This window comes from Thamnophis elegans, chromosome 5 (genome assembly GCF_009769535.1).
Source record: "Thamnophis elegans isolate rThaEle1 chromosome 5, rThaEle1.pri, whole genome shotgun sequence".
Lineage (NCBI taxonomy): Eukaryota > Metazoa > Chordata > Lepidosauria > Squamata > Colubridae > Thamnophis > Thamnophis elegans.
The window spans coordinates 98,753,754-98,771,593 of NC_045545.1; the positions used below are offsets into that span (position 1 = coordinate 98,753,754).

The 17,840-nt window shown below is 46.9% G+C and overlaps 1 protein-coding gene across 1 annotated transcript in view; it reads left to right on the forward strand.

Annotated features, from left to right (window-relative positions):
- Positions 1-1,165: 1,165 nt before the first annotated feature.
- LOC116509038 (microtubule-associated protein RP/EB family member 1-like) overlaps positions 1,166-17,840 on the forward strand; it is a 35,976-nt gene continuing 19,301 nt past the window's right edge. The window contains 4 exon segments of the mRNA XM_032217926.1: positions 1,166-1,466; positions 7,313-7,436; positions 11,570-11,715; positions 16,466-16,673. Of these exon segments, the coding sequence (XP_032073817.1) occupies positions 7,316-7,436; positions 11,570-11,715; positions 16,466-16,673 (475 nt within the window). The 5' untranslated portion in view covers positions 1,166-1,466; positions 7,313-7,315.

A 17,840-nucleotide genomic window follows, 5' to 3' on the forward strand; every position in this document is an offset into this window, starting at 1 on the left:
ATGATACAGGGCCAATCAGAGAAAGTAGTAGCAAGGATGAGAAGATAATAGTAACGCAGCCCTACTACAGGGGTAACTATCCTTGGGAATAAGGCAGTGCTGTGGGAATTAGGTGTTGACAGAGTGATGGCACAAGGGAACAAATTGTTTTGGTCTGTAATGCCCAAGTCATAGATGACACCAAGCTATTCAGGACAGGAAAGAATTAGGGAGTGGAAGTGAGGGAGGGAGGGAGGGAGGGAGTGTGTGTGTGTGTGTGTTCCTTTTACTCCTGTAGGAAGTTAAAAACCCACCCCTCTCCTAGAAAAAATGAAATATCCTGGGAAATATTGAAAAGGGCGGAATATTATCATTTTCCTGGATCAGAAATGGAGAAACATGTTTTTAGGCAGGAAGCAGACTCGCTCTTAATAGCCCCCACCTTTGTCAATGGGCTATTAAAAGGCCCGGGGGTCAGTCTATTCTACATAACAAAGACCTCCCTCTTCAGCTCAAGGGTGATGGGATTAACATGCATGGAAAAATTCAAAAGAGCTGCTTGTTTGTTCAACAAGCTGAATCTAATCAAAATGAATTTCAACGTAAATTCAAAATAAGGCAATTTCGGCTAAGTGAGTATTAAGCAAAACCATCCTTTGGAAAAAAAAATTATGCAAACTTGGTTTGGTTTAAATTGCGGGGTTTATTTTCACCCCGTGGCCAAAGAGCTTAATATGTGACAGGAGGATAACTAAGGGTAAATAACCCAAAGGATTTGGATTTAATGCCCAGGTTTAACCCTCTTAAAAAGTATCTTTGCAATCAAACGGCCTTCTCTGCCCTCTCAGCCTCCAAGAAAACGAGCCGGAGGGAAAGAGCACCTTGGCAAGGCAAGGCCCCTCTAGCACAGAACTCACTGCCCCGGCAGCGGCAGCCCAGCGGAAGCCTCCAAACCTCGATTGGCTGCTAAGGCCCGGCCACGCCCACTCCCGCTAGCGCCGCCAATAGGAACGGGAGCTGATCAAGAGTTGCCCGGCCTTTTCCGGCCTGAAGGCCGATATGAGGGCAGGACGGTTCTGAGGGGCGGCCAGCGTTAACATTAATAATAGTTTACAATCGTAATACTTTATTTCATTTAATAAATAACATTTTTAATTTTTGAATAAGCGAATAAATAGAGCGGAAGTCTACATATATTAAAGCAGCTACGGCCGAGTCAACATTGAACGAGGCCTAAAGAAGCTGGAAGCCGCCTCCTCAAAGAGAGGGGGCGTGGCCTATAGGGGAGGCGTGCCCTGTGGGGAGGGGCGTCGCCTCAGCCGCAAGGCGGGGCTCTTAGCAACGGCGGCAGCCCGAGCCCCGCCCTCCTCGCTCCTTCCGCTTCCGTTTTTCAGCGCGGGTTGACGTCAGTGCGCCTGCCGGCCTGCGCGTGACGTCAGATCGCGGGCGAGGCGGGCGGGGCCGGGCGGAACGGCGGAGCCGCTGAGGTAACGGGAGGCGCGGCGGGCGAGGCAAGGCGGGAGGCCTCAAAAAACCGAGGCGGTGGCTCTCCGCTCGCTCCCTTCCCCCGCCTCGGCCTAGGCGGAGGGCTAAGGGGGGGTGGTGGTCCCATGCCAGTTGCGCCCCCCCCCTCTTAGCCTCGTGGGGGGAGAAAGAGGGGCGGTTGGGGGCGGGGGGAGGGGGGGGGGAAGGGTCGTGGCTCCTCTACCCGGCAGGGATTCCCGTAACTAACCCGGTTAGTGGGCCTGGTGGGGGGGGTTGAAAAGGATGGGGAGGGCCCGCCACCCGTCCCCCCCCCCGCGCCCCATAAGGTGCCTGCCCTCCTTATGGGTTGGGGTCTAAAGCGCCCCCCCCACCCTACGCCCTGCTTTTGAGGAGGGGTCTTCTCCCCTCCTCCACCCCCCTCCTCAGGCCGTGCTATTCCAGCCCTCCTTTTTGGGGGGTGGGTGTGGGGTCCTTCCCTGGGGGTGGGGGGTGGGGAAAGGGGGCTTCCCTGCACCTAAGTTACCTCCATGGGGTGTGTGGGGGTCACCCAGAGCCCCTTCACCATGGGGGAGCGGGGGGGGGGCTCCTTCAGGCTGCCCTGCCTGCAGAAAAGGGTGGGGAGGGGTGGGGGGGGGAGGTGATGCTTTTTTCTTATTTTATTTTCTTATATTTTCTTATATTATATTTGCCTTTGAGAGAATTGTTCTGGGCACGTGCAGAGACCTCTCTTCTTTAAAATGGGGGGGGGGTTCTGTTTTATTTTTTCCATTCTTAAATTTCCACCCTCCCTTTCAGGGCATGTGCAGAATCCTCCCTGCTTTGTAGGTGGGGGGGGATGGGGTGGGGTGGGCTTTTTTTCCTGTTTTATTTCATTCATAAAATGGCCACTTTGCCTTTTAGGGAGTTGCTCTTGGGCATGTGCAGAGAGCCCTTGCTGCTTTGGAGGGTGGGGGTTGTTGTTGGGCTGAGGCTGCTTTCTTCTTTTCTTTTCTGACTTGTTTTTAATTTATTTATTTCTTAGTCTTAAAATCCCACCATGTCTTTAACTGACTTGCTGGAGGCAAGGAGGGAATGAGGGAGGGAAGGAAGGAGAGAAGGAGAGTAGATAGGAAGGAGGGAAGAAAAGGAGGGAACTCAAGAGAAGAGAAGGGAAGGAGGAAAGGAGGGAGGGAAGATATGAGAGAAGGAGGGGGGGGAAGAAGAGAGGAAAGGGAAGGGGAAGGAAAGGAGGAAAGGAAAAGAAAGGAGGGAGGGAAGGAGAGAAGGAGGGAGGGAAGGAAGGGGAGTGGGAAAGAAGAAACAAGGTAAGGAAAGAGGGAGGGAGGGGAGAAGATACCCAACCTTTGATGCCTAGAAGGATTTTGATATTATGGGAATGTCTTGAAACACAGTCAAATGTAAAGTGAAACAGTGGATGTTGTATTGTCTTTTACCAGTTATTGGTTGTTGTGTTTTTTCTTTTTACCAATAAAAATACTTTAATTAAAAAAAAAACTTGCTGGAGGCATGTGCAGAGTCCTCCCTCCTGGTGGGGGGGGGGGAAAGAAGGGAAACAGCTGCCTTTTTTTTCTTCAGAGTGTTGTATTTTATTCTTAAATTTCCACTTTGCCTTTTTCTCTGACTTGCTCCAGGCAAAGAGTCCTTCCTGCTGGTGGGGAAAAACTGTTTTATTCTTAAATTTCCACCTCTGCCTTTCAATGACTGCTCTGGGCATGTGCAGAGTTCTCCCTCCTCCAGTCCCCCCCCCCTTTTCCCTAAGCCCAGTGAGAGAGAATGCCTGGCTCCCCAAACTCAACTTATATTTAGGATTTATTTATTATATTCCATATTTATTAAATTCCATTTATTTTTTCTTCATTTTTACACCGCCCATCTCTCCTAAGGGACTCTCTGAATCCTCCTTGATACTGCTGAGAGAGAGCCCATATTCCTAATTCCCAGTTTGTGCTCCCAAACTCTGGGTCCCACCTTAAGTCTTAACGGCAGAAAAGCTCTTCCATTTCAGAAGCAGGAAAGCTGGCTCCCCCTGGAAATTGCTGAGTTTGGTTTCCATTTTTTCCCCCCTCACCGCCGGCTGGGAGGGGGGCCGTTATCCGGCAGCATTTGCAGGACCGCAGTTATATGCCCTGTGGTGTGCCTCCCTCTCCTCTAATCTCCTTGCACAAGGACTTTTATTTATCTGTTGCTATTTATAATAAAATTTATGTACTGCCATCTCATGGTTTTTGGGGCGGCTCTAGGAATATCAACGGGTTCCCCTAGACTCCGTAACAGGCATCCTAAAACTGCTCCAGTCGCCAGAATGGGAATCTTTCAAATCCTCCCTCTGCTCTTCTGCAGAGGTTTTTCAAATTCAGCAACTTCAATATCCAGAATTCCCATGCTTGAACAAAAGAGGGGTGGGGTGGGGATTGGACTAAAAGAACCTCCAAGGTCCCTTCCATATCTCTTATTCTGTTACCCGCTGAATTGAAGGCCACAGTCTTCAAGCGGCTGTGAGAAACACCCCGCTGAAGCCTTTTTCTTAATATTAATTTTTCACATATCTGAACCGCTCATCTCCCTTTACTCTAGCTGGCTGGGGAAGTCCACAGGACTTAAAATTCGCCAAGGTTGAGAAACACTGCTCTACAGTAAAGTATTACAATATAAAAATATACAGGTAGCCCTCGACTTACGACCACGTTGGAGGCCAAAATTTCTGATGCTCAGCGAGACAGCGGTTCAGCCGATTTTGTCCCACTTTTCTTGCCACCATTGTTAAGTGAGTCACTGCAGCTGTTAAGTGAGCCATGTGGTGGTTAAGGGAACCTGGCTTCCCCATTCACTTGGCTTGTCAGAAAGTTGTAAAAGGGGGATATTATGTGACCCCTGGGATGCTGCAGCTGTCATAAATATGAATCAGATGCCAAGTGTCTTCAGTTTTGATCCCTTGACCAGCATTGCAACCGTCGTAGGTGTGAAAACCCACTTTTTTCAGTGCCGTTGTAACTTTGAATGGTCACTAAATGAACTATCATAAGTCAAGGTCCACCTGTATTAAAAAAGAAAGAAAGGCAAGGATGATACGACAATGTTCAAGCTAATTAAAATTTGAAGGGAGAGCTTTCAGATACTAAACAGCCCCTGGAATGGAATAGAATAGACAGAGTTGGAAGGGGCCTTGGAGGTCTTCTAGTCCAACCCCCTGCTTAGGCAGGAAACCCTACGCCATTCCAGACACATGGCTATCCAACATCTTCTTAAAAACTTCTAGTGTTTGGAGAATTCACAACTTCTGGAGGCAAGTTCCAACTGTCAGGAAATTCCTCCTTAGTTCTAAGTTGCTTCTCTCCTTGATTAGTTTCCATCCATTGTTTTTTTGTCCTGCCTTCAGGTGCCTTGGAGAATAGTTTGACTCCCTCTTCTTTGGGGCAACCCCTGAGATATTGGAAGGCTGTTATCATGTCTCCCCTAGTCCTTCTTTTCATTAGACATACCCAGTTCCTGCAACCGTTCTTCATATGTTTGAGCCTCCAGTCCTCTAATACTCTTTGTTGCTCTTCTCTGCACTCTTTCTCCACATCTTTTCTACATCATGGTGACCAAAACTGAATGCAGAATTCCAAGTGTGGCCTTCCCAAGGCCTTATAAAGTGATTTTAACCCTTCACATGATCTTGATTCTCTCCCTCTGTTTTTGCAGCCTAGAATTGTGTTGACTTTTTTGGCAGCTGCTGCACACGGATGGCTCCTATTTAAATGGTTGTCCACTAGGACTCCAAAATCCCTCTTCACAGTTGCTACTATTGAGCAAGGCACCACCTATGTTGTACCTGTGCATTTCATTTTTCTTGCCTAAATGCCTGCTTCTCTGAGCTTTCCATCCTGAGGGTTTTCATACCTTTCCAGGAGGCCAGGAGAGTTGGGGCCTGGCCCACCTTTGGGGAGGGGGAGGTGATACTGCCCAGGGCAGGGGCAACAGCAGAGAAGGCGCTCTTCCTGGACCCTTGCCAATTGGAGATGTTTAGTTGATGGGCTCTGCAGCATGCCTTCCCTCCCTCCCTCCCTCCTTGACCAGGTGGGACAACTTGATGTAATGGGAGGAAGACAGTTCCTAAGTAGCCTGGCCCTTTCCATTCTAATAACAATATCTTCAGCTTCTGCTCCTTGTAGGGTGGTTGATGCGGAAATAATTTCCTTCTCTGGCTTCTATTTCCAATCATCTCTGTTTGCCAGGGGTCCCTGGTGCTCCCTGGGCTTGGTGATTTTCTTGCAGATATTTTTTTACCCAGCTAAGTAACATCATCAGCGCTAGAAAGGAGTGGAGGTTGGAGGTTGAGGACTGTGGGGTCCTTGGTGCTCCCTGGGCTTGGTGATTTTCTTGCATGTATAAAAACGAGAGCAAATCCCACTGCCTACTATTGGTAGCACTGATGACATTACCTAGCTGGGTAGTGAAACGTCTGCAAGAACACCACCAAGCTCAGAGAGCGCCAAGGACCCCTCATTTCAACCCTGAGCTTCAAATATTTTCCTCAATCTCTGTTATTAGCCATCATTACTTCCTTCAATTTGATCTTCATGCCTTCCACTGTGTGGAATCTTTCCTTCTCAAGACCCAAACTTCCATCCTATAATACCTTCAACTGCCTTCAACTATCTCTGACCCCCATTAATTTTCCTTTTCCCTCCCCGTTAACTAAGTTCCTAGTCCTTTGGGTCTAAGGGTGTTAAATCCATTTGTCAGTTCCTCTGTGTGTGTGTGTATGTGTGTGTGTGTGAAAACACCTCAATGAGCAAATCACCTCAATGAGCAAATCACTTATCAGACCCCATATCCCTCATAACAGAAAAGTGAATCACCTGCTAATGAGGCTGTTTTCCTCGTCTTTTCTTGTAGGCCATTATGCCTGTGTGTGTGTGTAAAATAGCAATAGCACTTAGAATTATCCACTGCTTCACAGAGCTTCCCAGCCCCCTCTAAGCAGTTTACAGAGTCATCCTCTTTCCCCCAACAATCTGGGTCCTCATTTTACCCACCTCGGAAGGACGGAAGGCTGAGTCAACCTGGAGCCAGTCAGGATCGAACTCCTGGCAGTTGGCAGAGTCAGCCTTCAATGCTGCATTCTAACCACTACTCCATGACTGTCCCTTCTTTCCTTCCTTCCTTCTTTCCTTCCTTCCTTCTTTCCTTCCTTCCTTCCATCCATCCATCCATCCTTCCATCCTGCCTGCCTGCCTGCCTGCCTGCCTGCCTGCCTGCCTGCCTACCTACCTACCTACCTACCTACCTACCTACCTACCTACCTACCTAATAGACTTATATGCTGCTTCATAATACTTTACAGCCGTCTCTAAGTGGTTTACAGTGTCAACGGCCCCCAACAACCCGGGTCCTCTAAATATAAATATGATTGTCTATAGATAGATAGATAGATAGATAGATAGATAGATAGATAGATAGATAGATAGATAGATAGTATACGTGTGTGTGTGTATACACACACATACACACACTTTTTTTGGCATCCTTCAGTCTCAAAAGACTGGTATCGTGCTCTGGAAAGAGGTCCTAATGCAGCATCTGGTGTGTGTGTGTGTGTGTGTGTCATACCCATATATATACATACACACTTGTAGAATGGAGTAAACCTTTTAGCTGAACGTCTGCTGGCAGAGGGGGAATTCTGGGAATTGAGAATTAAAGTCCACCTTCACTTCTCTTGAGCTACCCTCTCTCTGGCAAAGTGAGCTTAATTAAGAGAGCGCCCTAAATGGACGGTGACTCAGATGATTGTCTAGAGACAGCTGTGGCTCCGAACTCCTGAGTAAAATCGTCTCCTTTCTCGATCGATTTTTTTCTTTAGAAAATGGCCGTGAACGTGTACTCCACCTCTGTGACGAGTGATAACTTAAGCCGCCATGACATGCTCGCCTGGATCAACGAGTCGTTACAACTAACTTTAACCAAGATAGAGCAACTGTGTTCAGGTAAGAAGACCCCCACCCCCACCCCCCGAGATCGGAAGACCCTCCTCCGTTCCATGCCTTCGCTCATCACTGTTCCTCCTTTTCAGCAGTTGGGAAGGGAAATGGGCCCACTCTGGTGGGAAGTTGCTTGCCTTCTGTCTTAAGTGTACATTTATTTTATCAAACTTACATCTGTCCAGCTCACCAAAGTACTGCCTTTGTATCATTGGCCCAGTCTTCTTGAAATTTCTACCTGGAATGCTTACTAGACCTTCCTAGGGAGTAGAAGGAGATTCTATTTGCACCACTTTTTTGGGGGGGGTGGGGGGGTGTACCTTAACTTTCTGTGCAGTTGTGTTCTTTAAATGTCTCATTTGGGCAAAATGGTGGAGAGCTGAATAGCAATAGCCCTTAGACTTATATACTGCTTCACAAGTTGCTTTATTGCCCTCTCTAAGCTGTTTCCAGAGTCAGCCTCTTGTCCCCAACAATCTGGGTCCTCATTTTACTGGCCGTGGAAAGATGGAAGGCTGAGTCAACCCTTGAGCCAGTCAGGATTGAACCCCTGACTGAGAACCCCAGTTTGTCTGCAATACTTTTAATTAGAATAACAGAGTTGGAAGAGAGGTCTTAACAACCATGTGAATAGAACAGAGCAGAACAGAACAGAACAGAATGGAATAACAGAGTGGGAAGGGACCTTGGAGGTCTTCTAGTCCAACCCCCTGCTTCTGCAGGAAACCCTGTATGATCCCAGACAGATGGCTCTCCAATCTCTTCTTCAAAGCCTCCAGCGTCGGAGCGTTCACAACTTCTGGTGGCAGGCTGTTCCACTGGTCGATTGTTCTGGCTGTCAGAAAATTTCTCCTTAATTCCAGTTTGCTTCTCTCCTTGATTAGTTTCCATCCGTTGCTTCTTGCTATCTGGTGCTTTGGAAAATAGGTTGGACACCCCCACCCCCTTCCTCTTTGTGGCAGCCCCTCCAATACTGGACGACTGGTATCCTGTGCCCCCCCCAGTCCTTTTTTCCCCCTCTAGACAGGCCATACGCAATTCCTGCAACCGTTCTTCGTATGTTTTAGCTTTCAATCTCCCTAAACATCTTTGTTGCTCTTCTCTGCGCTTCTCATTTCCGTCCTGTATCTGAATATTTGGAAACTCTTTATAAAACAGAGCCTCGGACTGCGCAGAAGGGAAGGCTGTGGGAGCTGTTGTTTTGAACTGGTCCCAGTGGAAGGGCGCCAGTGTTTGTCCTACTGAGGGAGCCTCCTTCCTTGCGATGAAACCTCGGAGGAAATGAGCCTGCAGTAGCCACAGCAACCTTGCAGGCTTTTTAAATCTACTGTTTTAAAATACAGTGCAGAAAGGATTGCAGGTTGTCCTCGACTTACGACCACAATTGAGCTTAAGCAAAACGATTGTTAAGTGGGTTTTGCCCCATTTTACGACCTTTCTCACCCGTTAAGCAAATCCCTGCAGTTGTTAACGACATGGTCGTTAAGCGAATCTGGCTTCTCCCTCGACCTTGCTTGTCGGGAGGTCGCAAAAGGGGATCACGTGACCACAGGGCGCTGTGACCGTCGTAAATATGAGACAGTTGTCAAATCGTCTACATTGTGATCATGGGACCACGGGGATGCTGCAGTGGTTATAGGTGTGAAAAACGGTCATAAGTCACTTTTCCCAGTGCCGTTGTTAACTTCAGACGGTCACTAAATGAACGGTTGTAAGTCAAAGACACTAGTCCTAAAAGAAAAAAAAATCAGTTTTAGGTTCACCGTAAGCAGCTTCTGCACTGCAACACGAATCAGATCCCAAATATTTCTTTGCTTTATCACAAGCCCACCCAAAAGTTACATTCCCAACGGTGAATGGTCACTAAATGGATGGTTGTAGGTCAAGGACTCCCTGCAATCCATAGGAGTGCGCCAACTGTGTTGCCTTGAACTCTTTTGAGCCCTTCCCTTTCAGGGAAGGTGTCTGTGGAGATTCTCGGTCATCCAGGTCAGGATTGCCCCAAAGATGCTTTTTCCAGATGGACTTTCTAGGTTTTTCCTGGAAGACTTTTCGCTTCTCATCCCAGAAGCTTCTTCAGTTCCACCTGAATGGTGGTGGACGCAAGGATTTATATTCCTTGCGGTCCTCTGGTCGTTAGTCCTCTCTCTGAGGGCTTATATGTGCCCTCAGGGTGCTCTGTATCAGTGTTCAAATGGGTGTGCAACCTCCTTGGAACTTCACTTTTCAATGAATAGCAGTTAGCAATAGCAGTTAGACTTATATACCGCTTCATAGGGCTTTCAGCCCTCTCTAAGCGGTTTACAGAGTCAGCATATCGCCCCCACAGTCTGGATCCTCATTTTACCCACCTCGGAAGGATGGAAGGCTGAGTCAACCCTGAGCCGGTGAGATTAGAACCGCCGAACTGCAGATAACAGTCAGCTGAAGTGGCCTGCAGTACTGCACCCTAACCACTGCGCCACCTTGGCTCTACCTCCCCCTCATTGTGAAACTGGTGTTTCGAGTTCCACGCTTACTATTTCAAGCGTTTTGAAAGTGTTTAAGCTGAAAACTCTTCCAACACGCTCTCAAAACAGCCTGATTTGCAAAATAAGATGTGGAGACTCTAGAAAGACTGCAGAGAAGAGCAACCGGGATAATTAGGGGACTGGAGGCTAAAACATAGGAAGAATGGTTGCAGGAAATGGGTAGGTCTAGTTTAATGAAAAGAAGGATCAGGGGAGACAGGAGAGCATCTTCCAATATTTGAGGGGCTGCCCCAGAGAGAAGGAAAGGGGTCAAGCTATTCTCCAAAGCACCCAAAGGCCAGACAAGGAATCATGGAATGAAACTGAAAATAAGGAGGAACTTTCTGACAGTGAGAACAATCAAGCCATGGAACAGAAGTTGCCTTCGGAGGTTGTGGGAGCTTCATCCCTGGAGGCTTCCAAGAAGAGACTGGGCTGCCATCGGTCAGAAATGGTGTCGGGTCTCCTGCTTGGCTTGGGGGAGGGGGGGTTGGACTAGATGACCTCCAAAGTCCTTTCCAATTCTGTTATTCAATCTTTCTCAGAGCCCTTTCCAGTTCCTTTCAGCAGTTAAAACTGACCAGTGACCAGATCCCTGATGTGCCGTTGTAATCCGCTTCCTTTTAATTACTCATCTCACCTAACCCCTTGCACAAGGCCAAGACCTGACATGTGCTGTCCTTCGACTTATAACCTGAATTGAGCCCCAAAATTTCTGTACAGGTAGTCCTCGAATTACGACCACAATTGGTCCCAAAATTTCCAGAGCTAAGTAACAGATTCATTCAGTGAGTTTTGCTCCATTTTAGATGTAGGTGTAACTGGGAAAAGATGGTCCTTCAAATAACTGGGAGGAAACCACGTTGGAGAAGGCCCTTCTTGGTCCCACCAGATGGATGTTCTTAAGTGAGGGGAGCTCCCACTTTGGTTGTGGGTCCCATAACATCCTTCGTCTCCCCACTCTGGGGGGTTGGATAGATGTAGCTAGGAAAAGATTGTCACTGTAGATATATTCATGAACTGGAATAGGGCTTAGTAACTGGGTCAGCCAATGAGGGCTGTTTGGAAACGGAAACAGCATTTGCTTGTGTGAGCAACGAGGCAGCAAGGAGCCTGGGCGTGGCTTAGCTGTTCTGTACTAAAGCTCTGAGTCTGTGCTGGGCTTTAAACTACTCTGCTGCTCTGAACTGAAACTAAAACTGCAACTCCCCTCCTCTGCTTGTGTTTTGCTTGTGTTACGTTGGAAAACCTGCTTTTTGGTATTGTATATTTACTTCATGTGTTTGATATATAAAGAGAAGTTAATGAATCCGGCTGAATCAGTTACCTGTGTCTGCTTTCTGGATTTGATTGCCTGCAACAAACTCGGCCCTTCAAATAACCTTCAACTGGCTCCTTCCCTGCTGTGTGGAGAGTAAGGCAGATAAAAGAAAGGCGTCTCTTCTCCTCCAGATTCTCTCCCACCCCACTGTTTGAATCCAGTTCCTCCCACGGATTTCTCCTGCCACGCAGCCACCAAGGAAGTCAGAGATTCTGGTCTTTTGCCCTAAATACCTTTGCTAGGATCCGATGTTCACCAGAATGTTTCTCTCTCTCTCCCTCCCTCCCTCTCTCTCTTTTCTTGGCCAGGTGCTGCTTATTGTCAGTTTATGGACATGCTCTTCCCAGGTTCCGTCACGCTCAAGAAAGTGAAATTCCAAGCAAAGCTGGAGCACGAATACATCCAGAATTACAAGGTCCTACAAGCAGGTTTTAAGCGAATGGGTGTGGACAAAGTAAGTGGTTCAGAACTTTTCAGGGAACGCTGGCAGCTTGGGGGAACTGGCACAATTGGTTCTTTCGGCTGGGGCCTAAGACGTTCACATTGGTTTATTTTGAATATTTATTCATTCATTTATTTTGAATATCTGTCAGAGGCTAGCATTCCCCCATTCTCGGTTTTCAAATTAATACTTAGCGGCTCAGACGCTGTGCTTGTCGATCAGAAAGGTCGGCTGTTCTGCGGTTCGAATCCCTAGCGCTGCGTAACGGAGTGAGCTCCCATTACTTGTCCCAGCTACTGCCAACCTAGCAGTTCGAAAGCACGTAAAAAATGCAAGTAGAAAAACAGGAACCACCTTTGGTGGGAAGGGAACAGCGTTCCGTGCGCCTTCGGCGTTGAGTCATGCCGGCCACAGGACCACGGAGACGTCTTCGGACAGCGCTGGCTCTTCAGCTTTGAAACGGAGATGAGCACCGCCCCCTAGAGTCGGGAACGACTAGCACATATGTGCGAGGGGAACCTTTACCTTAATACTGGAATGGTTTCCCCCCCAGTCTTGTTCAACTTAAACCAGATATATTTCTTTCGACAAAACGGGAATCGTTTTTCAGCTTTATGATGCACCTTTTCCAGGAAAAGCAGCACCTGGTATTTTTGTTTTTTTTAACATTGTGTAGCTGAGGTGCCAATCACCTGTATTGCTCAATATAATAAGGTGGGATTTTTATTTTATGAAGTAGGAAAGTATTTTTCTTGTCAAGTTTGCAGTTTGTGCCATATATGCCTGCAGTGACTTGTGGCTCAAAACCAGAGAAGTTAAAAAGGTCCTGACTTTTTTTTTCTTTTGGAGGTTTTAATCTTTGTCAAGATATGACTAATAATAAACCTCATGAAAGACTTTTCTATTCCCAGATACTTTGTGCCTGAGTTAAGAGCTTCTGCTTGGCTAATCTCCTTTTTTGTGGAAAGATACTCATCTGAATTTTCAAAAGGTTTATAGCATGTCAATTTAAATTCAGCAGCATTCATCCGTGCTTGCCTCCTTTTAAAATTTTAAATCTCATGTACTCTTTTTATATTCTCATGTTTTATTGTACAACACCTACAGCAGGGGTCCCCAACCGTGGCAACTTTAAGACTTGTGGACTGGAACTCCCAGAATTCTCCAGCCAGGCTGGCTGGAGAATTCTGGGAGTTCCAGTCCACAAGTCTTAAAAATTGCCAAGGTTGGAGACTCCTGGCCTAGAGAGTCCCTCTTTGCGTGATTCAAAAATGTGAAATACAAGTCCAGAGTTAAATTGTGGGAGTAAAAGAATGCTTATATTTTGCTGCACTGGAATTACTGGAAAGGCAGAAGGAATGCGGGTTTTCATATGCTAATTTCCCCATGAATAGTTTTGACTCGCTGCTGTCTTTCACATGCAGATTGGATTTGGGATTTCTGTAAGTCCGCTGCAGCCTTTCTCGAACACTGGAAGATGGGCAGAGTTCAACTCCCAGAATTCCCCCAGCCAGGATCTTAGAATTGCCACGGTTGAGCGAATGCTGGCTGGGGAATTCTGGGAGTTGAAGTCCCGACATCTTCAAGTTGCCAAGGTTGAGAAACACTGCCCTAAACCATTTCAGACAAATGGTTGTCCAATTTCTACCCCATCCTCTGTATTTGGGGGAAGGACCACACACACACACAAAAACCCACAATCCAGGCACTGTGTACATTCCAAACTTCCTGTTACCTAATTCAATCTTCAATTGCTACAAACTTCCTTAGAAGCGATAAAGCTAATCTTGGCATTTGCTCAGCCCAAGGTCTTGCAATCCACTGCTATTTAGAAACAGACGTTTTTTTGTAACATCTAGCCTACAAAAACTTCCTCGGAGAAGGTGAAAGCACGCATACTCTTTTCTTGGGTGCAAATAAAAGTGTCTTCCCTGTTACAGGCTTGGGGTGTTATTATTCCTACAAAGCGAAACAGCTAGAAATGGTTTGCTTTTATTTATTTATTTTGGTAAAAGAAATTCATGTTACCCTGGTTTAGGGTTTCCTGCCTAAGCAGGGGGTTGGACTAGAAGACCTCCAAGGTCCCTTCCAACTCCGTCATTCTGTTCAGTGTCTGAATTATTTCCAATATTTTGACACCTTGGGAAATGAAGAAGCAGATCATCTAAAGAAAATTGCAGGACGAAAGAGGTGGAAGAAGCCTTAAAATGGCTGAAGTTAAGAAATACGGGTTCCATTGAGTTTCCACCGTGTGATCTGGCCTAATACCAAGGTCAATCAATCAGTATAGAGCTGGAGCGGACCCTGGAGGTCATCTAGTCCAACCCCCTGCTGAAGCAGGAAACCTTATGCCATTCTATACTAATGTCTGGCCAGTCTCTTAAAAACTTCCAGTGATGGAGTATTTACAACTTCTGGAGGCGAGTTGTTTCACCGATTAATTGTTCTGACTGTCTGGAAATTCCTCCTTAATTCCAGGTTGCTTCTCTCCTTGATTAGTTTCCATCCATCGCTGCTTCTCCTGCCTTCTCCTGACTAAACCATCATCCTACATTTTCTTGGCTAACCACATGCCAGGGTCCTGAGGGAAGAAATGCAATTTGATCTTTCAGTGGCGTGTTGTAAAAAATCCTTTTTTTTTCTGGAGGAATATATAATTTCCAAATCATTCAAAGATATAAATCCACTCTGTTCTGCTTTGGGGAGACCTCCCCGTCTCCCTCTCTCTCTGGCTAAGGGCGGGGGTGGGGGTGGTGGGCTAGAAGCCCTCCTAGGTCCCTTCCAGCCCCATAATTCTGTGTCTCTTTCTATCCCACTTAGAAAAGGGTCAGGGAAGGACAGCGAAGATGATGGGAGAATTAAGAACTAAGCTGTGGGAAGAGAGATTAAAAGGTTTAAGAGTCCGTTACCTCAACCCAAGAGAGATGGGATGGCAGTCTTAAATGTTGTCAAGGAATTCAAACAGAATTTCAGAACGTTCTTTAGGATCCTATCCTGCGCGGCATAGGACAATGAATTTAAGAACCAGGAAGCTATAGGCAGTCCTTGACTTATGACCACATTTAGAATAGAATAGAATAGCAGAGTGGGAAGGGACCTTGGAGGTCTTCTAGTCCAACCCCCTGCCTAGGCAGGAAACCCTATACCGTTCCAGACAAATGGCTATCCAACATCTTCTTAAAGACTTCCGGTGTTGGGGCATTCACAACTTCTGGAGGGAACTTCTGTTCCACTGATTAATTGTTCTAACTGTTAGGAAATTTCTCCTCAGTTCTAAGTTGCTTCTCTCCTTGATTAGTTTCCACCCATTGCTTCTTGTTCTACCCTCAGGTGCTTTGGAGAATAGCTTGACTCCCTCTTCTTTGTGGCAACCCCTGAGATACTGGAAGACTCCTATCATGTCTCCCCTGGTCCTTCTTTTCATTAAACTAGACATACCCAGTTCCTGCAACCGTTCTTCATCTGTTTTATCCTCCAGCCCCCTAATCCTCTTTGTTGCTCTTCTCTGCAATCTTTCCAGAGTCTCCACATCTTTTTTACATCCAAAACTGGATGCCGTATTCCAAGGGTGGCCTTATAAAATGGCATCAACCCTTCACGTGTTCTTGATTCTCTCCCTCTGTTGATGCAGCCTAGAACTGTGTTGGCTTTTTTGGCAGCTGCTGCACACGGCTGGCTCCTATTTAAATGGTTGTCCACCAGGACTCCAAGATCCCTCTCACAGTTACTATTACTGAGCAAGGCACCACCTATACTGTACCTGTGCATTTCGTTTTTCTTGCCTAAATGTAGAACCTGACTCTTTTCACAATTGAATTTCAGCCCAATGAAACCCAAAATCACACCCCCCCCCGAGATTTCAGCAGGGTTTGACCAGACATCTGTCCACATGTTTTGATTTGGACTCCTGCCCTGAGCTGGGTGGGTGGGTGCTGGAAGGGCTCCAACATTCACTTCCCACTCTTAAGATTTTATGAATTACAATCATTTGGCCATATGAATAGTCTTCTGTAAAGCTTTTGTTGATGCTTAAGTTTTAAATAATAAGATCTGGAAATAAAAACAAAACACCGACTTTTAAATGTTTTGTGCTTCACTTCAAAAGTGTAACTTAAACATCACAATCACCCTTTTTTTTTTCAGTTTTCTATATGTGTGTATGGGTGAAAACCCTCAAATATTCTGGGATGTTTTAAAAACCTTCATCCCTGTGGTTTGGGACCAGCTCCTGGTGCCAGGTTTACAAAGCTATTTTAGTTCGGAAACGAAGTAACCCCTAACTCCCGTTTCTGCACGAACCAAGGAATTTTCTGTAGTCTTCAAAAAGGACCCTGCCTATTACGGTTATAATTCCTGACAGTTGTCAGTTTTACGACCTTTCTTTCTGGCCGTTGCTAAATAGACCAGTGTGGTTTTTGTCATGGTGTGCTTTTGCTGCAAACCTGATTTAAATGCCAGAGGTTTTTTTGCATTTGTAAAAATGCAAAATTGTGTCATAAAACGGAGACACATGACTGCAGGGCGCTGCAAATGGAACATAGATGTGGTCCAACGTGCGTCACAGGTCTGAGGGGGAGACCGTAAGACCTTTGAATTTTGGGTCACAGGGATTCTCCCAGGTACTTCTGTCAAGAGTTTCAAATGGTCGCTAAGCGGCTGGTCGCAAGTCGAGGACTACCTGTTTTGCTTTTAGAAACCTCTCTGCTAGAATTCTGGAATGCATTTCTCGCCCGGGCTAAACATCTTTATCCTCTCTCCTCAGATAATACCTGTGGACAAATTAGTGAAAGGGAAATTCCAAGACAATTTCGAATTTGTTCAGTGGTTCAAGAAATTCTTTGATGCCAATTATGACGGAAAGGACTACGACCCCGTGGCAGCTCGGCAAGGCCAGGAGACGTGCCCCGTCCCCACTCTGGTGGTCCCGATGCTGAACAAGCCTAAGAAGAACCTCGGCTCTGGTGGCACAGGTAAGAGAGAGACTTTGCGCCAGGCGCTGTGGGCGTCTGGAAGTTCTAGTGCTCTGCCCTGGGCCAGCTCTGTTCTTTGGGGATGATGGGACAAGCAGTCCCAATGTCAGGGTTCCAAATAGCATCCAAAAGTAAATCGGAGTCCGAGGCAAAGTATTGCTCAAAGTTCCCATTGATGAAGAGAGCCACGTTGGCACATCTGGGGAAACCCGAATCTGAAAGCTTCCCGGTTTTCCCCACCCAGTTGAAAGTTCAAGATTTTGTCCCCCACTCCCCACCTTACACCCACCAGTCCATCCCATGGCCCAATCTCCCACTGCCACGCTGGCAGTTCCATCCGGTTCTGGTCAGGTGCAGAGGTGCAAAGACAAAGGATGACCTTGGTTTTCTAGAAAGAATGTTGTTATGGCTACATAGCATCTTACTCTGTATATTCCCCCTCCCGTTTCCCACCATAGAGAAAGCCTAGCAGAATAATAGAAAGTGAGGCAGGCCTGAGACCCAAAAGGAAAGATGGCTGCAGGCCTGACACCCCAACATCCGGGGAGGCCCAGGAAGGGAACATCCCTGTTGCCATAGGCAGCATCTCAGGCTTTCTTTGTGCCGTGGCATGTGTTTGGTGGTGTCGCCTGCCAGATTTATAAGAGCCGAGGTGGCGCAGTGGTTAAATGCAGCACTGCAGGCTACTTCAGCTGTCTGCAGTTCGGCTGTTCAAATCTCACCGGCTCAGGGTTGACTCAGCCTTCCGTCCTTCTGAGGTGGGTAAAATGAGGACCCGGATTGTTGTTGGGGGCGATATGCTGACACTGTAAACCGCTTAGAGGGGGCTGAAAGCCCTATGAAGCGGTATATAAGTCTAACTGCTATTGCTATTGCTATTTGAAGCGACACGTGGCAAAATGTGCAAGTTTATCCTGACAGAGGTGAGGAGGTGATTTGATTGAAAGGCCACATCTGTTAGACTTGCCACCGCTGAAGCCTCCACGAAGAAATGATCCTCGGCTCCTTTTGTTGGAGAAGATGTACCCCATTTCCCTGAAAATAATATCATGAAAATGAGCCCCAGCATTTTCTTTACGTCTGTGCCGAATATAAGCCATGCCCCCCAAAATAAGCCCCACTTAAGAGCCGGCACAGCTGCCCACCCACCCATTCCGTCCGGATGCT